Source organism: Rattus norvegicus, chromosome 20 (genome assembly GCF_021556685.1).
Source record: "Rattus norvegicus strain SHRSP/BbbUtx chromosome 20, alternate assembly SHRSP_T2T, whole genome shotgun sequence".
Lineage (NCBI taxonomy): Eukaryota > Metazoa > Chordata > Mammalia > Rodentia > Muridae > Rattus > Rattus norvegicus.
Window position 1 is genome coordinate 5,812,643 of NC_141553.1, and position 18,333 is coordinate 5,830,975.

The 18,333-nt window shown below is 56.8% G+C and overlaps 3 protein-coding genes across 18 annotated transcripts in view; 2 read left to right on the plus strand and 1 right to left on the minus strand.

The window, feature by feature from the left end:
* Nucleotides 1–892: 892 nt before the first annotated feature.
* Nucleotides 893–5,838, plus strand: Phf1 (PHD finger protein 1). 11 transcript variants are annotated; one of them, XR_015644570.1, is made up of 15 exons: nt 893–1,294; nt 1,960–2,134; nt 2,217–2,298; nt 2,395–2,490; nt 2,843–2,943; nt 3,035–3,183; nt 3,325–3,420; nt 3,549–3,617; nt 3,705–3,828; nt 3,912–3,979; nt 4,075–4,179; nt 4,312–4,469; nt 4,562–4,656; nt 4,991–5,071; nt 5,210–5,838. XR_015644570.1 is itself a non-coding variant. In XM_087597053.1 (15 exons), exons 2-15 carry the CDS (start codon nt 1,976–1,978, stop codon nt 5,298–5,300), a joined length of 1,485 nt encoding a protein of 494 aa, XP_087453179.1. In that variant the 5' UTR covers nt 893–1,294; nt 1,960–1,975; the 3' UTR covers nt 5,301–5,838.
* An 83-nt stretch (nt 5,839–5,921) lies between these two features.
* Cuta (cutA divalent cation tolerance homolog) lies at nt 5,922–7,622 on the minus strand. Of its 5 annotated transcripts, none has more exons than XR_015644573.1 (7): nt 7,544–7,572; nt 7,409–7,460; nt 6,985–7,193; nt 6,806–6,865; nt 6,656–6,732; nt 6,513–6,562; nt 5,924–6,142 (listed from the first exon to the last, which is right to left on the minus strand). XR_015644573.1 is itself a non-coding variant. In XM_087597058.1 (7 exons), the coding sequence occupies exons 2-7, from the start codon at nt 7,448–7,450 to the stop codon at nt 6,016–6,018; spliced, it is 534 nt and encodes a 177-aa protein (XP_087453184.1). In that variant the 5' UTR covers nt 7,451–7,460; nt 7,544–7,572; the 3' UTR covers nt 5,924–6,015.
* Nucleotides 7,623–9,455: 1,833 nt separating this feature from the next.
* The window catches only part of Syngap1 (synaptic Ras GTPase activating protein 1), a 30,295-nt gene continuing 21,417 nt past the window's right edge, over nt 9,456–18,333 (plus strand). For both annotated transcript variants that reach the window (NR_144519.1, NM_181092.5), the window contains 3 exon segments: nt 9,456–9,590; nt 12,803–12,924; nt 14,733–14,838. Coding sequence is in view for 1 of the 2 variants with exons in the window: in NM_181092.5 (NP_851606.3) it covers nt 9,524–9,590; nt 12,803–12,924; nt 14,733–14,838 (295 nt within the window). In the remaining variant the exon portion in view is untranslated.

Sequence of the window (18,333 nt, forward strand, 5' to 3'; positions counted from 1 at the left end):
CAGTTGTTTAGCCTGAGTATATACATGTGCACCATGTGCATGTCTCCTGCTCCTTGAAGTTCAGAAGAGGCTTCGGGGCCTCTGGAACTGGAATTATGGACAGTTTTGACCATCGATGTGGGGTCTGATCAGTAAGTGCTCTTAACCACTGAGCCATCTTTCCAGACCCTGTTACAGCTCTTAATGGTTTTATTAATATTGGTAGCTGCCAGATGAAGTATTGTGAGTAAATACCGTAAGATGTAGAAATGTTGGGGTTGGGGATTTAGCTCAGTGGTAGAGCGCTTGCCTAGGAAACGCAAGGCCCTGGGTTCGGTCCCCAGCTCCAAAAAAAAAGAACCAAAAAAAAAAAAAAAAAAAAAAGATGTAGAAATGTCCATTTTGACCTGTTTTGCAGAGTGAGGGAGGCTATGGGCTTTCACTTGGAGGGACACACTAACTTTGCTGCCTGCCCTGGTGCCTCTCCTCTGTCCTTCAGCTCAGGGAGTTGTGCCCATAGTGCCCACACCGGGCCCTCTGTGACCAACTAAATCTCTCACTTCCCCTGCCCACCGGTTCGAACCATGGTTCGGTCCGTGCCGCCTAGTGCCCATTGGCTGGTGTGGGCGCGTCACCGCCCCAGTACTAGTTCCAAGTAGCCTCTGGTCCTTTCCCTCCTAGAGGAGCACGGCCATGCCAGTGCTCGCCGCGGGAGGAGTGGCTGTGTGCCCAGGTGCGGCGCGCGGGCGGGGCTACGCGTGCGCAGAAGGGCGGGGCAACAGAAAGCGTGAATGAGGAGGGCGGTTCCGCGTGCGGAGGCGGAGCTTGGAGTGGCCACGGGGGCGGGGCAACTAACGGATGTGGCATGGGGCGGGGCCCGGCCCTGACCTGCAGGCTAGCTGCCAAGAAGGTTATTTCCTGCTGCCCTCAGAGCAAGCCTCCTATCCGAAAAGGGGGCTACAGGGATTTCCTCGTCCTCCCCGACCGGCCGCGCCTCCAATAGCGCAGCGCCCTCCGGGCCTACTGGAGGTGAGGGAGGTGCTGCCTACCCGCCCCTCCGTCGTCTCCTCCCACTGGTGCTCCCCACCCTCCACTCTCCTCCCTCCTTCTGTCGACTCCTCCTGCCGCTGCTGCTGCTTTGGCTGCTGCGTCATACGCCCCAGAGCGGCCAGGACGGAGGGGCTGGGCCCGGGGACCCCCCTGGCCTCCACCTGCACGCCCCTCGGCGCTCACACTCAGTCTTCCCGCACCGGGGACTCACCCAGGTCTCTTGGGTCTGCCCCTACCTGGCTTCCAGCTGCCCCAGCTGTCACCGGTAAGGAGAAGGCGGGAGGCCCGGAGGGGGGGGGCAGGGAGCCGGGGGTCGGTGCGCAAGAAGGGCTGGGGGAGCCTCCTGGTCCCAGTTTGGGATCTGTGCTGGGGCGACTCAAGTCCCTCCGTGGACTGGCAGTGTAGGGGAGTAGAGACTTGGACAGGGACACGCCCCCCTCCTGGGGCACTCAGGGAAGTTATCTAATCCCAGGTCAAGGAGCCCCAAATTTGAGGGTGACCTAACATAACCTGGCACCAGGATGGTGGCTCTAAATAAGACACACAAGCCTGGGGAGGCAGCTGTTTCTACTCCTTTAACGTCTTTAGAAAAACTCCCAAAACATCTCCGGGCAACAGATTGCCCCAGTTAGGCTACCTCTACACAGCTGGGAAAGGTGAAACTAAGTGGTAACCTTGATTCTGCAAACATCTTTTCCACCGGAGATCCGGAGGAGCTGGGATACTACGGAGCTAGGCAGGGGAGATGGAAAGGAGTGGAGTAGAGAAGCTGACCAGAACGACCTGCCTCCTCGGGGTTCTAAAGGATTACGAGACTGGGGTTGGAGATTCCTGGTCAGGGTCAGGGTTTCTTCATCCGTAACAGAAAACAACCCACACAGGGACACTTTCTCAGCGCTCATAAACTCTAACCATCCTGTTTCGGAATAGCCCACCCCAGGATGCAATGGCGCAGCTCCCCCGGCTGAGCCGTTTGGGTGCTCCCTCTCTTTGGGACCCAGCCTCCCCTGCTCCCACCTCAGGCCCCAGACCTCGGCTTTGGGAGGGTCAAGATGTGCTGGCAAGATGGACTGATGGGCTCCTGTACTTGGGCACCATCAAAAAGGTGAGGCCCACCTCTGATCCCCTGCCTTCCCAGGCCGGTCTGATTCCTGCCCCCACTTTACGGTCTTGGTCATCCACTCCAGGTGGACAGTGCGCGGGAGGTGTGTCTGGTCCAGTTTGAGGATGATTCCCAGTTTCTAGTTCTATGGAAGGACATCAGCCCAGGTGAGACCCTTCAAAGCACAGCTTCCCTCTGCAGCAGCTGGAGCCGATGGGGACGCTGGGTTGAAGTGGGCCTCCTGACACTTTGTTCTCTCACAGCCGCCCTTCCTGGTGAGGAGCTCCTCTGTTGTGTGTGTCGCTCTGAGACCGTGGTCCCTGGGAACCGGCTGGTCAGCTGTGAGAAGTGTCGCCATGGTGAGAGGGCGGGATGTTTAGGGGGTGCAGTTTGCCCTGGGTCTTCTGGGTTACCACTAGAAGGGTTACCCTCCCTCATAGCGTGAGTCACGCACGTCTCCTGCCTGGGCCAGTCCTCACCCTGTCACCTCATCTCAGTACAGGGAGAGGGAGCGTGGATGCAGGTGACAAGGCTGAGGGCCTACCGTAGCTCGCTCACATTTCTTAACCAAGCTTCCTTGGGCAAGGTCCTCAACTGCTAGAAGCCCGTTGACTCAACTTGAGTGTCAGGATGAGACCTGCCAGCGGGACCGGTCTTAAATGCCCTGGTCAGGACTTAAAGGCCACTCTGTGGCCTTCTCTCCTCATTCAGCCTATCACCAGGACTGTCACGTCCCCAGGGCCCCAGCCCCTGGAGAAGGAGAGGGCAGCTCCTGGGTCTGCCGCCAGTGTGTCTTTGCGATTGCCACAAAGGTAAAGGCACCTCTCTGCCTGCTTGTGTGGGAGCCTCCCGTGACCTCTCCTCCTTCCCTGCCCTCTGAGGCTTCCCTCTGTTCCTCTGCAGAGGGGAGGTGCCCTGAAGAAGGGTCCCTATGCCCGGGCCATGCTGGGCATGAAACTCTCCCTGCCGTACGGTCTGAAAGGGCTGGACTGGGACGCCGGACATCTGAGCAACAGGCAGCAGAGCTACTGTTACTGCGGGGGCCCGGGGGAGTAAGTGAAGGAAGAGCAGGGCCAGCCACGGCATGGGTGTTTTGTGGTGGTAGAGCCCAGGACAGAGGGGAACGAAGAGGGTGAGGGGGGGCCCTGTGGTTTGAAGAAGGCTGAGGGCCATGGCGCTGTCTTCCCCTTGAGGTGGAACCTGAAAATGCTGCAATGCCGGAGCTGCCTCCAGTGGTTCCATGAGGCCTGCACCCAGTGTCTGAGCAAGCCCCTCCTTTACGGAGACAGGTGAGACCCAGGGAGACTGCACAGGAGCCTGGGGTGCTCTCTCTCCCGCGCTCCCGACTGACTAGTTAGCCCTCTGCAGCTCGTACTGGAGGGTTGAGTGAGGTCCCTCTGTCCTGACCCATATACAGATTCTATGAATTTGAATGCTGTGTGTGCCGGGGCGGCCCTGAGAAAGTACGGAGGTTACAGCTTCGCTGGTGAGAAGGATGGTGCTCTCCGCCATTTTACTCTATGACTCCTGACTCCATAATGCTGCTGCTGTTGACAATCTCATGCTCCTCCAGGGTGGATGTGGCCCATCTTGTTCTCTACCATCTCAGCGTTTGCTGTAAGAAGAAATATTTCGATTTTGACCGAGAGATCCTCCCCTTCACCTCTGAGAATTGGGACAGTCTGCTCCTGGGGGAGGTAAGGGTTCTAAAGTTTGAGAACTGGGGTTTTTGGAACAAGGAATGCGTGCTCCCTGGGACCCATTTACCCTCTTCCTTCAGCTTTCAGACACTCCCAAAGGAGAACGCTCTTCCAAGCTCCTTTCTGCCCTTAACAGCCACAAGGACCGGTGAGTCGGAAGAGGGAGGCTGAGGGAGTGATGTGCCAGCCTGGATGAGGGGACTTGGCAACTGCCCTGATCTGCGGATTTCCCCCTTGTCCCAGTTTCATTTCAGGGAGGGAGATTAAAAAGAGGAAATGCCTTTTTGGTCTCCATGCTCGGACCCCTCCTCCTGTGGAGCTTCTCACTGGAGATGGATCCCCCACCAGGTCACTGGTCCAGGGGGGATGGGGGAAATTCTCAAGGATCTGTTTGGAGGGTACATGTACAGAAAATGGGGGTCTTGGGGTGCCTGGGAGGGGGCTGGGGGGATAAGGAGGCCTCTTACAGCTTCCCTTCAGGGCAGGGCCCTGGGGGAGGGGTCTCACGTCCCCTGGGGAAACGCCGGAAGTCGGAGCCAGAACCCTTGAGGAGGAGGCAGAAGGGGAAAGTGGAGGAACTGGGGCCACCCACAGCAGCTCACAGTCGGCATGGGTCCCAGGAGCAGAGGGCCCTGCAGGTACAAGGGCAGGGGAATCCCGTGGGGCAAACCGGTGGGGGTGTGTGAAGGAGCCAAGGGTCATCTCACAGCCCCTCTGCCTTCTTCTACAGGCCTCAGAGTCTCCACCACCCCCCAGCCCTAACCAGAGCTACCAGGGCAGCAGCGGCTACAACTTCCGGCCCACAGACGCCCGCTGTCTGCCCAGGTCAGTACCCGGTTCAGATGTACCCAGTCATTCCCTTCTCCAGACTCTGTCACCTGCAACTGTTTTCCCTTTCCGCCTTCTCGCCTCAAAATTTTTTTTTTTTTTTTTTGAGCCGAGGACCAAACCCAGGGCCTTGAGCTTGCTAGGCAAGCACTCTACCACTGAGCTAAATTCCCAACCCCTCATCTCAATTCTTGTACCAAAGAGGTGTAGAGCTAACTGCCGCCCAGCCTTCTGGGTGCGTAGGCGCACTAGCGGTAGTGTGAGCTCAGACCTTCTCAGGGAAGGCATGCTTCCCTGCTCCCGGTGCTGACCTGCCTGTTCCCAACCCCAGCAGCCCCATCCGGATGTTCGCCTCCTTCCACCCTTCTGCCAGCACTGCAGGGACCTCTGGGGACAGTGAACCCCCAGACAGGTGAGTCTATCCTGTCAACACCAGTCCCCTCCTTTCCTTATGTGACCTTAGGCTTTAGTCTCTCAAAGGCATGGCCACCCGTCTGCCTTGAATGTTGTGTTCAATAGCATACCACCCTCATCTAACTGGCCCGTCTAGTCTTCCTGTTGTCTTCTCTCTTCCAGGTCACCTCTGGAACTTCACATTGGCTTCCCCACAGACATCCCTAAAAGTTCTCCCCACTCAGTGACTGCCTCGTCTTCCTCGGTCCCAGCCCTGACCCCAGGCCTTTCTAGACATTCACTGCCCCCTTCTCCCTTGTGCCGTAGTTTGTCTCCGGGGACTGGGGGAGGAGTCCGAGGTGGGGTTAGCTACCTGTCCCGGGGTGACCCTGTCAGGGTCCTTGCTCGAAGAGTGCGGCCTGATGGCTCTGTGCAGTACCTAGTCGAGTGGGGAGGAGGGGGCATCTTCTGACAGCTCACTTGTGCTCACCTCCCCATGCACACACTGGCACTTTCACGCCCTGACCTCTGACCTCACCTACAGCTGGGATGTACCTGGAGAGACGGAGTGGTTCTCCCTCCTGCCCAGGCTGGAATCCAGGGGGTTGGAGAAGAGGTCCTCTTCTCTGCCCCTTGATGACTCCTAACCCCCCTCCCATTCCCTTTGATGTTATTTTGTTACAGCTTTTGAAATATTTTTTAAGAGTATTTAACCCTGGGGTATAGAGACTTGGGGGGGGGGTCCAGGATTCCAGACTGTATGACTAATAAAGAGAAATAAACCTAGCAGGCATCATGAGTCATTTTGAACGATGGACAGAGGCACTCTCCATCTTCCCCAACCACATCTACGTCACAAGAGAAATGGGCCTCGAGAGCAGGAGAGGATTTATTAGGGGCTCAGTCATCATGTGGAAGCCCAAGAGCATTGAGCAGAGGAAGCTGTGGCGGGAACAGGGCTTGTCATGGTAGGGCCTTGCCAGAGCCTGACACTGATTCCGTGACCTGGTGCACCCAGTGCAGATACGGGGGATTCCCCTGCTCCACGGGCAGTGCGATCACCTCGGCAACTTCATAAGGGTGCACAGATCTGCAAAGTGACAGGGCCGGGGTTATTCAGACACCCAAAGACATACCAACTAAGCCACCAGTCCTGGACTCCCCAGTAAGCCCCACCACACAGTATCCATCTTGGACCTCTTTTTACCAAGCCTGGGAAGGTATGTGTGTGTCTCACTCAGCAGCAGAGTGCTTGCTTGCCTGGAATGCTCAAGGCCCCACCTGGTTCATCCCCCAGTACCACCACCACCAAAAGAAAACCTCAGTTCTTTTTTTTTTTTTTTTTTTTTTTTTTTGGTTCTTTTTTTCGGAGCTGGGGACCGAACCCAGGGCCTTACGCTTCCTAGGCAAGCGCTCTACCACTGAGCTAAATCCCCAACCCCGAAAACCTCAGTTCTTACCGGACAAACTCTGTCAGAGCAGGGACCAGGGAGCTTTGTGTTTTAATCATCTAAAGGGCAAAGACAGACACAGTTCAACCTGGTGTCAGGTGAAAGAGAGCCAGAGTTGTCAAAGGAGCCGGGCAGGAGGGGAGTTTTCTCACCATCAGCACCTCACTATCTTCCTCGATCTTTCCTTTCCATTCATAGCTGAGGAGGTCAGAGAAAGAAGGAAACAAGTCTTGGAAAAGGAAAATTTCTCCCAGAAAAAGCTCTTAGCCCCCTCAAGTTAGATTAAGTTTCTGACAACTCACATGGATGTGATCTGCGGGATGAGGTTGACGCAGGCTGCCAGGCGCTTCTCTACCACTGCCCTGAGGGTGAAGCGAGATCAGAGTGCGCACGGCCTGGAGTTGTGCTAGTACCCCAGAGACAGCACCCTCTCCCTATCCCCAACTTTCCTTCGTAGGTCCTCGTGCCGAAGTTCCCCCACCTGGCAATCTCCTTGGCGACTTTTTCGTTCGGACAAGTGACAAAGGCTGCAGAGACTGATCCTGGAACGTAGCCGGAGCCCGAGGCCGGCGACGGCTGGGACGGAGGGCTTCCAGAAGCCATGGACAGCAGAGCTCGGGGTAGCAATAGAAGGCGGGAAGCCACCGGCAGTAGGGCAGGCATGCAAAGAAACGACAGGAGCAGCGTGGCCTGGAGCAGGGGAGGGGGGCGGATTCAGTGTCCCCACAACTGCACCAGGAAACCGCACCCGGGCTGCCTTTTGGGGCAGACACCAGGCCTCTGCCCTGCCTTTTCTGCACTAGGAAGAAAAATGTCCCTGAAACTTAAAACTTGGGACAGCTCCTCGGTTCGGCGGATGAAGCTCGGCCAGACTTCGAGACCGGAAGGGGCGGGACCAGACTCACCCCTCCGCCGAGTAGGACGCCGAGCGCCCGCCCCCAGTTCATGCAGCCCGCGCTGGTAGAGAAAAGGAGAGATCAAAGGCCGCTCATTTCACCGAGGAAGAATCGGGAGCCCCGGGCGGAGCGGTCTCCCCTTACCTGCAGAAGCCACGTGACGAGAAAACAGTGCACACCACGTGACAGGAGCAGCCCTGCCTTCCCAGAATCTCCAGACCTGGCCAATCCCGGCCCTCGAATGGCCCGCTAGCCCTGCCTCCCTAAGGGGGCGTGGCGTCCGGCCCCCTGGCCAATCGGCAGCTTGGTCCGAGGACGTGCGCAGGAGTAGTCCGCCCACTTCCGTGAAGCCAGAGCCCGCTGCTGGCAGGGGAACGCTGCTGCGGCGGCCCGCCGTCACGTGATGAGGCCTGTCCTTTCAGGAGGCGCCGCCTCAGGAGCAGCGAGCGGAGGCCAATCTCCGGTCGGCCTCGCCGGCCACGTGATGCGGGACCTGGCGACCCGCGCTCTCGCTGCGTCAAGCTGGGGCCGGGGAGTCGTCCTGAGGCCCCGGAGTGTGCCTAGTAACAGTCCCCCTCCCTCCCCGCGCTGACAGGCGGGGAGCAGTGAGAGCGTCGGAGCAGCCTTGGGTGGGGACAGTGCCCCCCCCACACCCACCCCGCCCGCCCTTGCGTTAGCACCGAACTGAGAAGCCAGCTGTCCCTGGGTAGGGGGCAGTGATCAGGCAGGCTCAGGCATGGCACTGCCAGGGCTGGGTGAGGAAAGACACCTTTGCAAAGCCCTGGGTGACACCTGTAAATGGGCTAGTGGGTGATGCGAGATGCCGAGAACCCAAAGCTTAGGACCAAGTGTCTGACATAGGAGAGTTGCAGGTTAAGAGTTCAGAGGGATGGCCCTGTTCTTTCTCCCTTGCTGATTCTTCTCCCCAGGACTGGCCCTTACAGTCCTGTCTTGGGTATCCTTACCTTCATCCATTCCCCCAAGGAGCCAGGACCTGCCCTACATAACCTCCCTGGAGCCTAAACACATCCAGTGACCCAAAAAATGGAGAGGGGACCAGTGAGAGGCCAGAAAAGAGGGAGGAGACAGCAGGAAAAAGGGCTCTGCCGCCCAAATATTAGCCCTCCCTCCAAGGTCTGGGGTCCTTGGCGTGGGTGGCTGATGTTAGGCTCCTGCATTTCCTTCTTGAGTTGGGAGGGGGCCGGTCTCTGAGACCCTTGTGTGTGTAGGTGATGGGGGCGGGGGGTCCAATATTTGGGCCCTTCCTAGGGTCTGAGTTACCTGTCGAGTTGCTTCAGGGAATGGAGTCCTGCCGTCACCAACTCAGACCTTTCAGATGGAATGTATTTTATTTAGATCTCTGTGTGGTCATCTTCATCTTTGGGTCAGCCGAATGTCTCCTCCCTCGTCCCCAAGTTTGCAGTTTCTTTGAGACATGAATGTGGGGTTTCTTATCTCAAGCTAGGTTCTGAAATCTAATTCTGGCCTGGGACTCTTTTCTAATATTGGCTTCATGTTTTCCTTTGGGTCTAGGTCTCTGTTTTAGATCCCCCAAACTACCAGTCCAGGGTTCGAAAAGATTAATATGGGTTTGGGGAACCCATATTCTGATCCATGAATCCTTTCTTTAATTTGGGTTCAGAGTGGGGAGTGTTCTGAGCTCAGAGGTCTCTTCCTTCTAGATTTGGATCTGTGAGACCCAATTTGTTGAGTATGGAGTGAGGGGTGAAATATCTTTCTCTGGATCTGGGTCTGGGGTCTGTCTCAGGGTCTTGGGTTAGCTTCTTCAGGTCTCTGGTGTGTATGAGTCAGGGGTCCCTCGCGCTCTCTCTTTCCAGGTCTCCCTGAGTAGGGGTGGGGGCTGCAGTCTCTCCCTCCTCCTCCTGCTCTCTCCTCTCTAGCTCGCTTCCCCCGCCCCCCCTCTCTCTCTGCTGCCGCTGCTGCCGTTGGCTCTTATTCTCCTCCTCCTCCTCCTCTCTCCTCCTCTCTGCTCCTCTCCGCTCCTCTCTCCTCCTCTCTCCTCCTCCTCCTCCTCCTCCACCTCCTCCTTCTCCCCCTTTCTCTCCCCCTCTTTCTCTCTTCTTTTTCTTCCCCGTCCCCCCCGCCCCCTCCCCCTCAGGCCTGATGAGCAGGTCTCGAGCCTCCATCCATCGGGGGAGCATCCCCGCGATGTCCTATGCCCCCTTCAGAGGTACGGTGGTGGTAAGGGTAGGGGAGGGCCATATGGGGGGGCAAGAGGGGGAGGGGCAGGGGGCGGGGGAGGGCCAGGGCCACCGAGGGGAAGGAGCGGCTGAAATGGAGGGAGAGGGGAGGGCTGGAAAGGCAGAGGTGGGAACAGTGGGAAAGGAGGGATTAGAGGCATAGGGGTAGGTAAGGGATAGAGGGGCTGAGATATGGGCCCTGAAAGGGGCTGAGGGGAAGTGATGGAGGGAAAGCGCGTCAGAAAGGGATGAGAAGGGAGGACTGAGTTTGGGGAAAGGCTGCAGAAATGGTTTGGATTTGGGAGCTGAGTGAGGAAGAAATTACCAAGGAAATAGAGGCACGGGCTTAGGAGATGGGTAGAGGGGAAAATGAAAACACGGGCGGCGTGAGAGACCAAGGAGATGGGAAGGGAATTTGGTGAGGGGCTCGGGGTGATAGGACTTAGGAAAAGAGTAGAGGAGGGAGGGAGGGAAGGGGGCCAGATGGAGAAAGAGGGTGGCAGTGGGGGGGTGGGGGGTCCAGATGGAGGGAAGAGAGGAGAGAGAGAGAGGGTTGGGGGAGGGGACGCCAGAGAAGGGGGAGGATCAAGTGTTTTTTTTTTGTTTTTTGTTTTTTTTTGGTTGGGTTGGGGGGAGATGCATTTAAGATTGAGGGATGGTTGCAAGGGCCAGGTAACAATTCTGAGGGCGACTGGCTCTTAGAAGTGAGATGCAGTCTCAGGGTCTCATTTGCTTCCTTCACTTAATCGCTTTGACCCCTTCCCCCACCCCACCTCTTCTTTCCAGTCCCCCTCCCTGCCTCTGCTGTCCATCAGTTATATCTTTCCCCCCATATGGTGTCCGTTTCTTATATGAGTCCCCCTTCTGTCCTTCCCCTGTATTGGTCCCTACCTCATATCTCTTCTCTCTCCCTCCCCTTTTCTAATAACTACCTTAGTACATCACTGCTGCTCCCGGGCTCTGTGTGTGTCTCAGCCCCCGTCGGGCCCTGCTCACCCATGTTGGCTGAAACCTTCTGGTCCATTCACTTGCCTTAGGCATACACCACCATCATTACTTCCTTTTCTCTTAGATCCACCCTGTTACTTGTCCCTCAGCTCACCCTCTGTTTCCTATCCCACTTCCCATCTTGTCACATGGTTATTTCCTCTTATGCCCCAACCTGGTGATTCCTCTCTTCTTGTCCCCTCTGCTTCCTTGGGTGATGGAGATTTGGGGGGGTACCAAAACATGGGTTTTGATGGTTGGAACAGGGCTCTAGGGAATCCCCGTCTTGGACTCTTGTGGAATTTGTCATTCCAGTAAAAATTTCCCATTTCCCCTTTCTCTGCCATGTTCCATCATCTCCCAGGGTCACTAGTGTACTTAACTATAGACTGTGTGTGTGCCTGTGTGTGTGTGTGTGCTTGCATGTATGTGTGTGTATGTGTGCATGTGTGCCTGTGTACGCGTGCATGTGTGTGCGCATGTGTATGCATGTATGCATATGTGTGTGTGTGTGTGTGTGTGTGTGTGTATGCGTGTGTGTGTGCGCATGTGTAGAGTTGAACCTAAGCTAAGGTCCCCTGTGTCCCTTTCCTGTTCCCAGTAGAATAGTGTCCCTTGAGGTCTAACCTGCTTGCCCCAGCTGTAGCCTGGAGCAGCTGTTGTGTCTTGCTTACATGCATCCACAGATTTTCCCTCTGGGTCCACCATGTGTTGAGATGAACTAGGCCTCCAATGGCTGCGCTCTAAGTTATGGGTGGAGGGTGTTGCTGCTGTTGTGCTGGGGCTTTGAATCCTAGTGGGATTTTTGTTGTTGCTGTTGTCGGTTTTGGGGGTTGTTGTTGTTATTGTTTGTTTTGTTGGGTTTTTTTTTCCCTACCACTGAGCTATAATCCTCAGCCCCACCAGTGATCTTTGATATTTAGAGAATACGAGGAGAGTCTCCAAGAAAGCATCAAGACAGTGAAATTCTGAAAGCACTGTGAGGTTTAGGCACAATTCCCCAGGTGTTCATCTTTCTGTCTGACCTGCGATTTGGGTAAATATGACCATCATCGGTAAGGGGATGGAGTTCCCTAAAGTTACTCAAGGGACTGGAACGAAGCTCAAAGGCCAGTTCTCCTGAAAGGTGCCCAAGTTAATTACCCCACAAAGGTGACAGCACTGGGATTTTCTTCCTGTGAACATTCTCCAACTGATCTCTTAAGCCTAGACTTATCACTCCAATGTCACCAATCTAACTTTTCTGACTCCCTTAAGTCCTTTCCTTCACTATGTCCCCAAAAATGGTCTATGGCAACAATGCTAGCAAGACAGCCAAGATGTCTCAGGGAGATCCTCGGACAACTGTTGGTCCATTCCCCGCTCCCCCCACCCCCAAATCTATCTTCAGATCCTTGGGAAGTTCCTCTGTCATCAGGCCTGGCTGTTCCGCTCTCCTCCACTCTTTCTTAAGTTCCTCACTGTGCCCAATGACAGCCAGGTGCGGCTGTCAACCTGTAGAGTTGGCTTCATTTCTACCTATGAAGCTTAGGTGGGGAGAGGAGGATTGACTCTTGACTCCTGAGCATGTTGTGAACAGAAAGGCCAATCCCATCTCTGGTCATCCAAGCAGTATACTCACAACCTTCTCCCACCCTGATCCCCCTGATAACATCAGGATAGAAGTGGGTAATTAGGAAGGGAAGAAGAGAGGGGAGGCCTCGTGCCTCTCTGAACATGTAAGCCCCCCTTCCTCTCTTCTAAATGTTTATTTCTCAGGATCTCATGTCTCAGATATTCTTCAGAATACCGTCTTCCTCTCTACAGCTGGGCACCTCAGATTCTCCTAAACGTGTGAGGCCACATCCATTGTGAACAGCTTGTCAGTTCCTCTCCTCTGACCTCTCTGTCTTTTGCCAGTTTCATAAACCTCTCCAACACCCCTCCAACATTGGGGCAGAGTTTTCCCATTCTCCTGCCACCAGTAAAGTCCCTCTGTGTCATAAGACTAATTCTCATCTTTGAAACCAAGCCCATCCCCTCCCTGGAGCCTCCTATGATGATGCCACTCAGTGTGAAAGACCATCTTCCGACCCTTTAAAACCACCAGGCATTTCACACCGAAGACCTCTCTGGGCAGTCCCTCCTCCCTCTTTGCAGACTCTCCTCCCCGCTCTAGGTTTCTACACCCAAAGTATAGACCCTCCCTCACTGCTTGTGTGTCTCTGTCCCCCAGATGTACGGGGACCCCCTATGCACCGAACCCAATACGTTCATTCCCCGTATGACCGTCCCGGTTGGAACCCCCGGTTCTGCATCATCTCTGGGAACCAGCTGCTCATGCTGGATGAGGATGAGGTGAGCGGGCTGAGGAGGAGGTTGGGCAGAGGGGGAGAGCACGGAGGAGAGGATGCTGGGGAGAGGCCTCTTCAGTGAAAGGGAGAGAACCCCAAGAACAGCCAGGAAGAGAGGCAGGAGGTGGGAGGAGGGTGGCCATTGGGATTGCCATGTAGAACCAGGGTGTTAGAAGAGAGACAGCCCTTCTTTGCCTTTGAGGCCATTGGCTGTGCTGCAGAAGAGCCATGGTTCTGAAGATTTGAGGGCGCCTCCTGTTTCACCCCATCCATATTGTGGGGGGAGGGAACATGAAGAGATTGAAGCAAGTGAGGAAAGGGGGCCTTCCTCCAAAGTGAAGCGACCCTCAGCTTTCTCCTCCCTTCCTCCCCTAGCTCTTCCTCACAGGGCACAGTGCAGGCCAAGACTGGGTGACCCTGAGGAAAGGCAGGGGAAGTGGGAGCGGCTGGAGGGACTGACAGACGACAGGACCGGGGTCGCTGGACCTTGGCATGAATGGGAGCGAAACATGGTGTGAGCTTCAGAGTAGGTTGACTTGAGCCTCCTCTCCAAGGCAGGCTGGGTCTGAGGAAGAGCATCGAGAGGAGGAGAGGCCCAAGCAGGCAGGCGATGGACTGTGAGAAGCTATGTGCAGGGACAGGACTGGACTCTCCAGAGGGAGGAGGTGAAATGGACAGGGAGTTCCGAAGGAGGTGGTTAGTGGTCAGAGTGCGAGGAGTGTTGGTTCCATTGTAGGAACAGAGTGCGAGGCCCCCAGGTGTGACTTAGGGAGCCATCTTTAGAGGGTGTGGGGTACCGGGGAGAAGTAATGAGAGGTGTGTGGCTGGGACTGGATTTGGGGGTAACTAGGGTGTAGAGGAGCCTGGAGAGCAGGTGACAATGTGGGCAGGGAATGCCCAGATGGTCAAATAGAAGTAAGTGTCTGAGAGGAAGCTTGGTGGCCTGGTAGACCTAAGTTTGGGGTACTGGAAGGCGTTTGAGTGATTTGCTGTTGGTCACCAGCCTTGACTGAGGATTTGAAGTCCATTAGGTGGTCTGGGAAAGAGAGAGCCAACATGGGTGGGAGCCAACGCAAGCAGTGACAAGGAAGGAATGAGACATGGAGACCGAAGGGACCCACTAGCCATCCGAGGCCAACAGGAATAGCCTGTCTGGTAGGAAGGTGGGAGTGGGAAGGCGAAGATGGAGCTGGAAGAATGAAGGCCCGAAGGAGCTGGAATAGGGTGGATGGTGGGGCTGGGGCCTCGTGGGAGTCTAGCTTCTGGTAGGGGTGGGAGTTAGGATGCGACTCCCAGGGGGAGCTGAGGTGAGGCCTAGGGAAAGGTTGGGCTGAGGGGAAGAGGGTAAAGGAGGGAGATGAAAAGGGGGGAGGTGACCAGGCCCTCTTGGGGGAGGGGAGGTTGGGTCCCAGTCTGGCCGCAAGCCGGGCTGTGGGAGGAAGACAAGCTGTGGAACTGATTATAAATGCAGCTGTGACAAGCTTGAGGGAGAGAAGGGGGCGAGGAAGGTAGGAGGTTGGGAGGGAAGCAGGGAGAATGGACGAACTGAAGGTCACAGGGAAACCAGACTCAGGAGGTAGCTAACTCCTGTGGATATGCGGGAAGCGCTGAGTGGGGTTTGGGAGAATCCTCTAGACTGTTTCTAGAGAAATGGGGGAGAGCAGGGAACGAGAAGTCCCCTCGCCAGGGCCAAGGGAAGTGGGCAGGGGTGGAAGGGGCAGGTGGGCTGGCAAGGGGCCGGCCTTCCACGGAAGGGGAGAGGAGAGGAACGGCGCAGGCCCGTGGGGTCTGACACACTCCCCAATCCCCTAGATACACCCCCTTCTGATCCGCGACCGGAGGAGCGAGTCCAGCCGAAACAAACTGCTGAGACGCACCGTCTCTGTGCCAGTGGAGGGGCGGCCCCACGGCGAGCATGGTACGGAGGCCGAGCAGGCTCGTGCCCCGGACAGTCGCGGGGAGCGGGCGGGGGCGGAGAGCAGCCGTGATCCCGATCCCGAGGACAGGGCGCCCTCATCCGGGCTGCGCGGGGTACCGGGGCTGTTGGTGAGCGGCCCCCGCGTGTCCATACACTGCTTAGCTTTGCTCCTTCCTTTCCAGCAGTGAAGTTTGACCGTTTCCCTGGTGCTTGTGAAAATAATCTGCTTAAACCTCTAGTCTCCTGTCTGTGCTCCTGGCCCGGGCCCTCGCCTCCTCCATCTGAGAACTTGGAGAGAACGACCCAGTCCCCGCCCTCCCTCAGACCTGTGCTCCACTCGCCAGCTCCCATCTTTTTTCAGATCTTCAGGCCTGTGGCCTTTTCTTCTTCCCCCTCAATTGGTTCCGTTTTCTGCAGTCGTTCACTCCCTGCTTTCTCGGTTCTCCACTTTCTCATTCTCCATCTCTCCCCCCTTGATCCCAGTGTCCTCCCCTCTGCTCCGGGTGGAACTCCGTCAGACCCCCCATCTCCTCACTGTCTCTCCAACTCTCTCCCTCTCTCCATCTGTCTCTTCCCCTTCCTCCTCCCTTCTGCCCCCCCACCCCCCTCTTTAGTCATTTAAAAAAAGATTTTTGTCTTCCTCTGAGAAGTTCGCTTAAAAGGTTTCCATGGGAACAGTGAGGGGAGATGAAGGCAGGGAACAGGGATCTGCAGCCAAGGTGCAGAGAGACGCCCTCAGTCTCCGGAAACCCCCTTGCCACTGCCCAGTTCCTCAGCATTTCCCCTCTGTGACCCCCATCCAACCCCTTGAGACCCCTTTATCCCGCCCACCATCTCTTCCTCCCCAGGTTACAGGCTTCCTTAGAGAACCAGTCGCCTGTGTTCTCCAGCCCGCTGCCTGCTGATAGGTCTAGGCCTCGCTGCCCTTGGGGGCCAGCTTTGGCACCCCAGGCCAGTGGTCAGGGATGTGTGTCATTGTCATGGAAACTGACAGGAGGGTGTAGGTAGCACTCTGAGGCAAGCCAGGTGGTGAAGCGTATATAGAGATTGGATGATGTCTGTCTGTCGTGTCCATGTCGGGCATGTTTTTCGTTTGTGCAGTGTGTGTACCTGTATGCTCTGGAATGGTAACATGCTCACAGAGCGCGTTCGCCATGTGTCCCGCTGTTGGCCGCTCTGCCCACACAGTTCTCTTGTCTCCTTAGAGTACTCAGAGTGCCGAGGCCTTTGGTGCGGGTCTCCTGTGTTTTGGGTGAAGTTAAGGTGGCCTGTGAAGGTTACTGCATTGGGGCTTAGGAAACGCTGAGAATGATTTCGGATATAGATGTATATATTTGTGGGGCAGGATTAGAAGTTAGTAGGTGGTGAAGGTTTGGAATCTTCGGAGAGAAATAGAATGTATAGGGAGCATGGAGGGTGTGCAGGAGACATCAAGGGTTTGGGGACTTTGAGGGCTCCACTCTGCAAAGGTGTTTGCTGAGGCTGTGGACGCTCCAGCCCGGGAGAGGTCGCCGGACCTTTGAGGGCATTGGAATCCAGGGCTCCTCCTCTGCTGGGTGGAGCTGCAAACCCTCACTCCCTTCAAGGGTTTCTCGCTCTCTTTCTCTCCCTCTCTCTCTTTTTGGGGGTGGGGGTCCTGTTCACGAGGCGATGATGGGAGGCCTAGTTGGTTTTGGGGGTCCCTCTGTCCCCCTCCCCCGTCTCTCTCGCTCTGTCTCCGGGCGACGGGGCTCGTGACAGAGGCGGCCACGGCAGCAGCGGTCGCCTAGCAACGGCGGCGGGGCCCGGGCAACGGCGGCAGCGGCGGGAGCGGCGGCGGAGGGAGCCGTTCCCGCGGCTGTCACCGCGCGGCCGTCCAGGCCGTCCCGGGCCCCGCCGCCGCCCCACCGCGTCGGGCGGCGCGAGCCGGGCCGCCGCCCCCTCTCCCTCCGCACCCGCCCCTCCCCCGCGCAGAGCGGGCCCCTCCCCCACCGGGGACACCCTCGACCCCCCGGGGGGCGGTGCGAGGTAAGGGCGGGGCCGGGCGGACGAAGCGCGCGCGTGGGGGGCCGCGCGCGTGGGGCGGGGGCGCGCGTGTGCGTGGGCACAGGAGGGGGCTGGGGAGGCCGCGGTGGCGGCGGCGGCGGCGGCGGCAGCTGCTCCCTCCGCATGTTCTCGCTGCATCTTCCGAGTGGGGGGAGTTATGGTAACCGGAGGGGGGAGTAGAGGTCGGAAGGGAGGGGGTCTGGGCAGCTTCCTGCTTGTGACCGCGCGTGGGGGCGGCTGGTGTGAGGGGGTTTGGAGCCCTACGGAGGGCCAGCCCTGGTGTTTGCGTGTGTGATCTTGACCGTGCTTGTGCCCCTGTGTGTCGGTGCATGTGCACATGGGGCCCAATTCCTCTTGCACACGTGTAGCCAACACTGTGCAGGTATGTCCTATCTTGCCCCGCCTCTGCCAGTTAACAGTCTGAGGGCCTGTGGGGCTAGTCACCGGCTTATCGGGCAGTTTGTGGCCAAACTAATTCAGGTCACCTCTGACCCAGAGCGTGCATGTCCCTGGTTGAGGCCGATGTGTAGGAATGTGTGGCTGGCCAAATGAGAATTTTCAGTGTCCCTGGTGGCAGGTGTGTGTCTTTGCATGTATGTTCCAACATTGGCCTGAGAATCTGTGTCAGTCCCAGCATGGGTGTCCAGGGCGTGTCTGGATGTGGGTGGTGGTGTGCCGGGGTGCCGGTGGTGGGGACGAAGTGTGTGAGTGGTTCCTTGTAGTCCGACCGCATGAAACACCTTTAGACTAGGCAGGTATGAGCCTCTCTGCCTGGTCCCCAGTTGGGGACAGAAAAGACTGACAGGAAAGAAGTGAAGGGGTAAAGAGGGAAGTAGGAATGAGAAAGTCATCAAGAGGAGAGCAAAGGCAAGGGTGGAAGAGAATCTAAGAGCGCTGAGCTGGACTTAGAGAAAAGAGGGCAGAGGACAGGGAAGTTGGGAGGCAGCTGGAGAGCCAGATCTTTCTGTGAGGCAGTCTAAGAGGGTGGAGAAAGGTGGATGCAGGGGGGCCTAGGTGGCTGGGTCTGTTGGGTCAGGCTTGGCTGGATTGCTGGAGGCCATGCAGCCACAGAAGCTAGTTCCCAGTGAGGCCTGTCACCAGGGAGACTGCAGTGGGTGCCCTCCCCCCAATTTCTCTATTTCCTCTGTAGCCCAGCTCCTCATCTTCCTCTGGTTCCCTCTCCCCTGGCTCCCTTTGAGAGCTCCCAGCTGGGTATGGAGAAGAAAGGCTACAGGGAGGGTAGGGGTTTGGGGGATTGGAGGGTAGGAGAAATGTTTGTGGGTGATGTTGAGATTAGAGACATCGGAGAGGCGGAGTCCAAACCCTTGCTCTGTATGCCTGTGTGTGTGTGTGTGTGTGTGTATACAGGGTGTGTACTGTGTGGGTGTATGCACAATGCCTATGTTACGGGCCTGTGTAGGTGGCTGTTATGTGTGTGCATGAGTGTATACACCATGCAGGGATGGGACA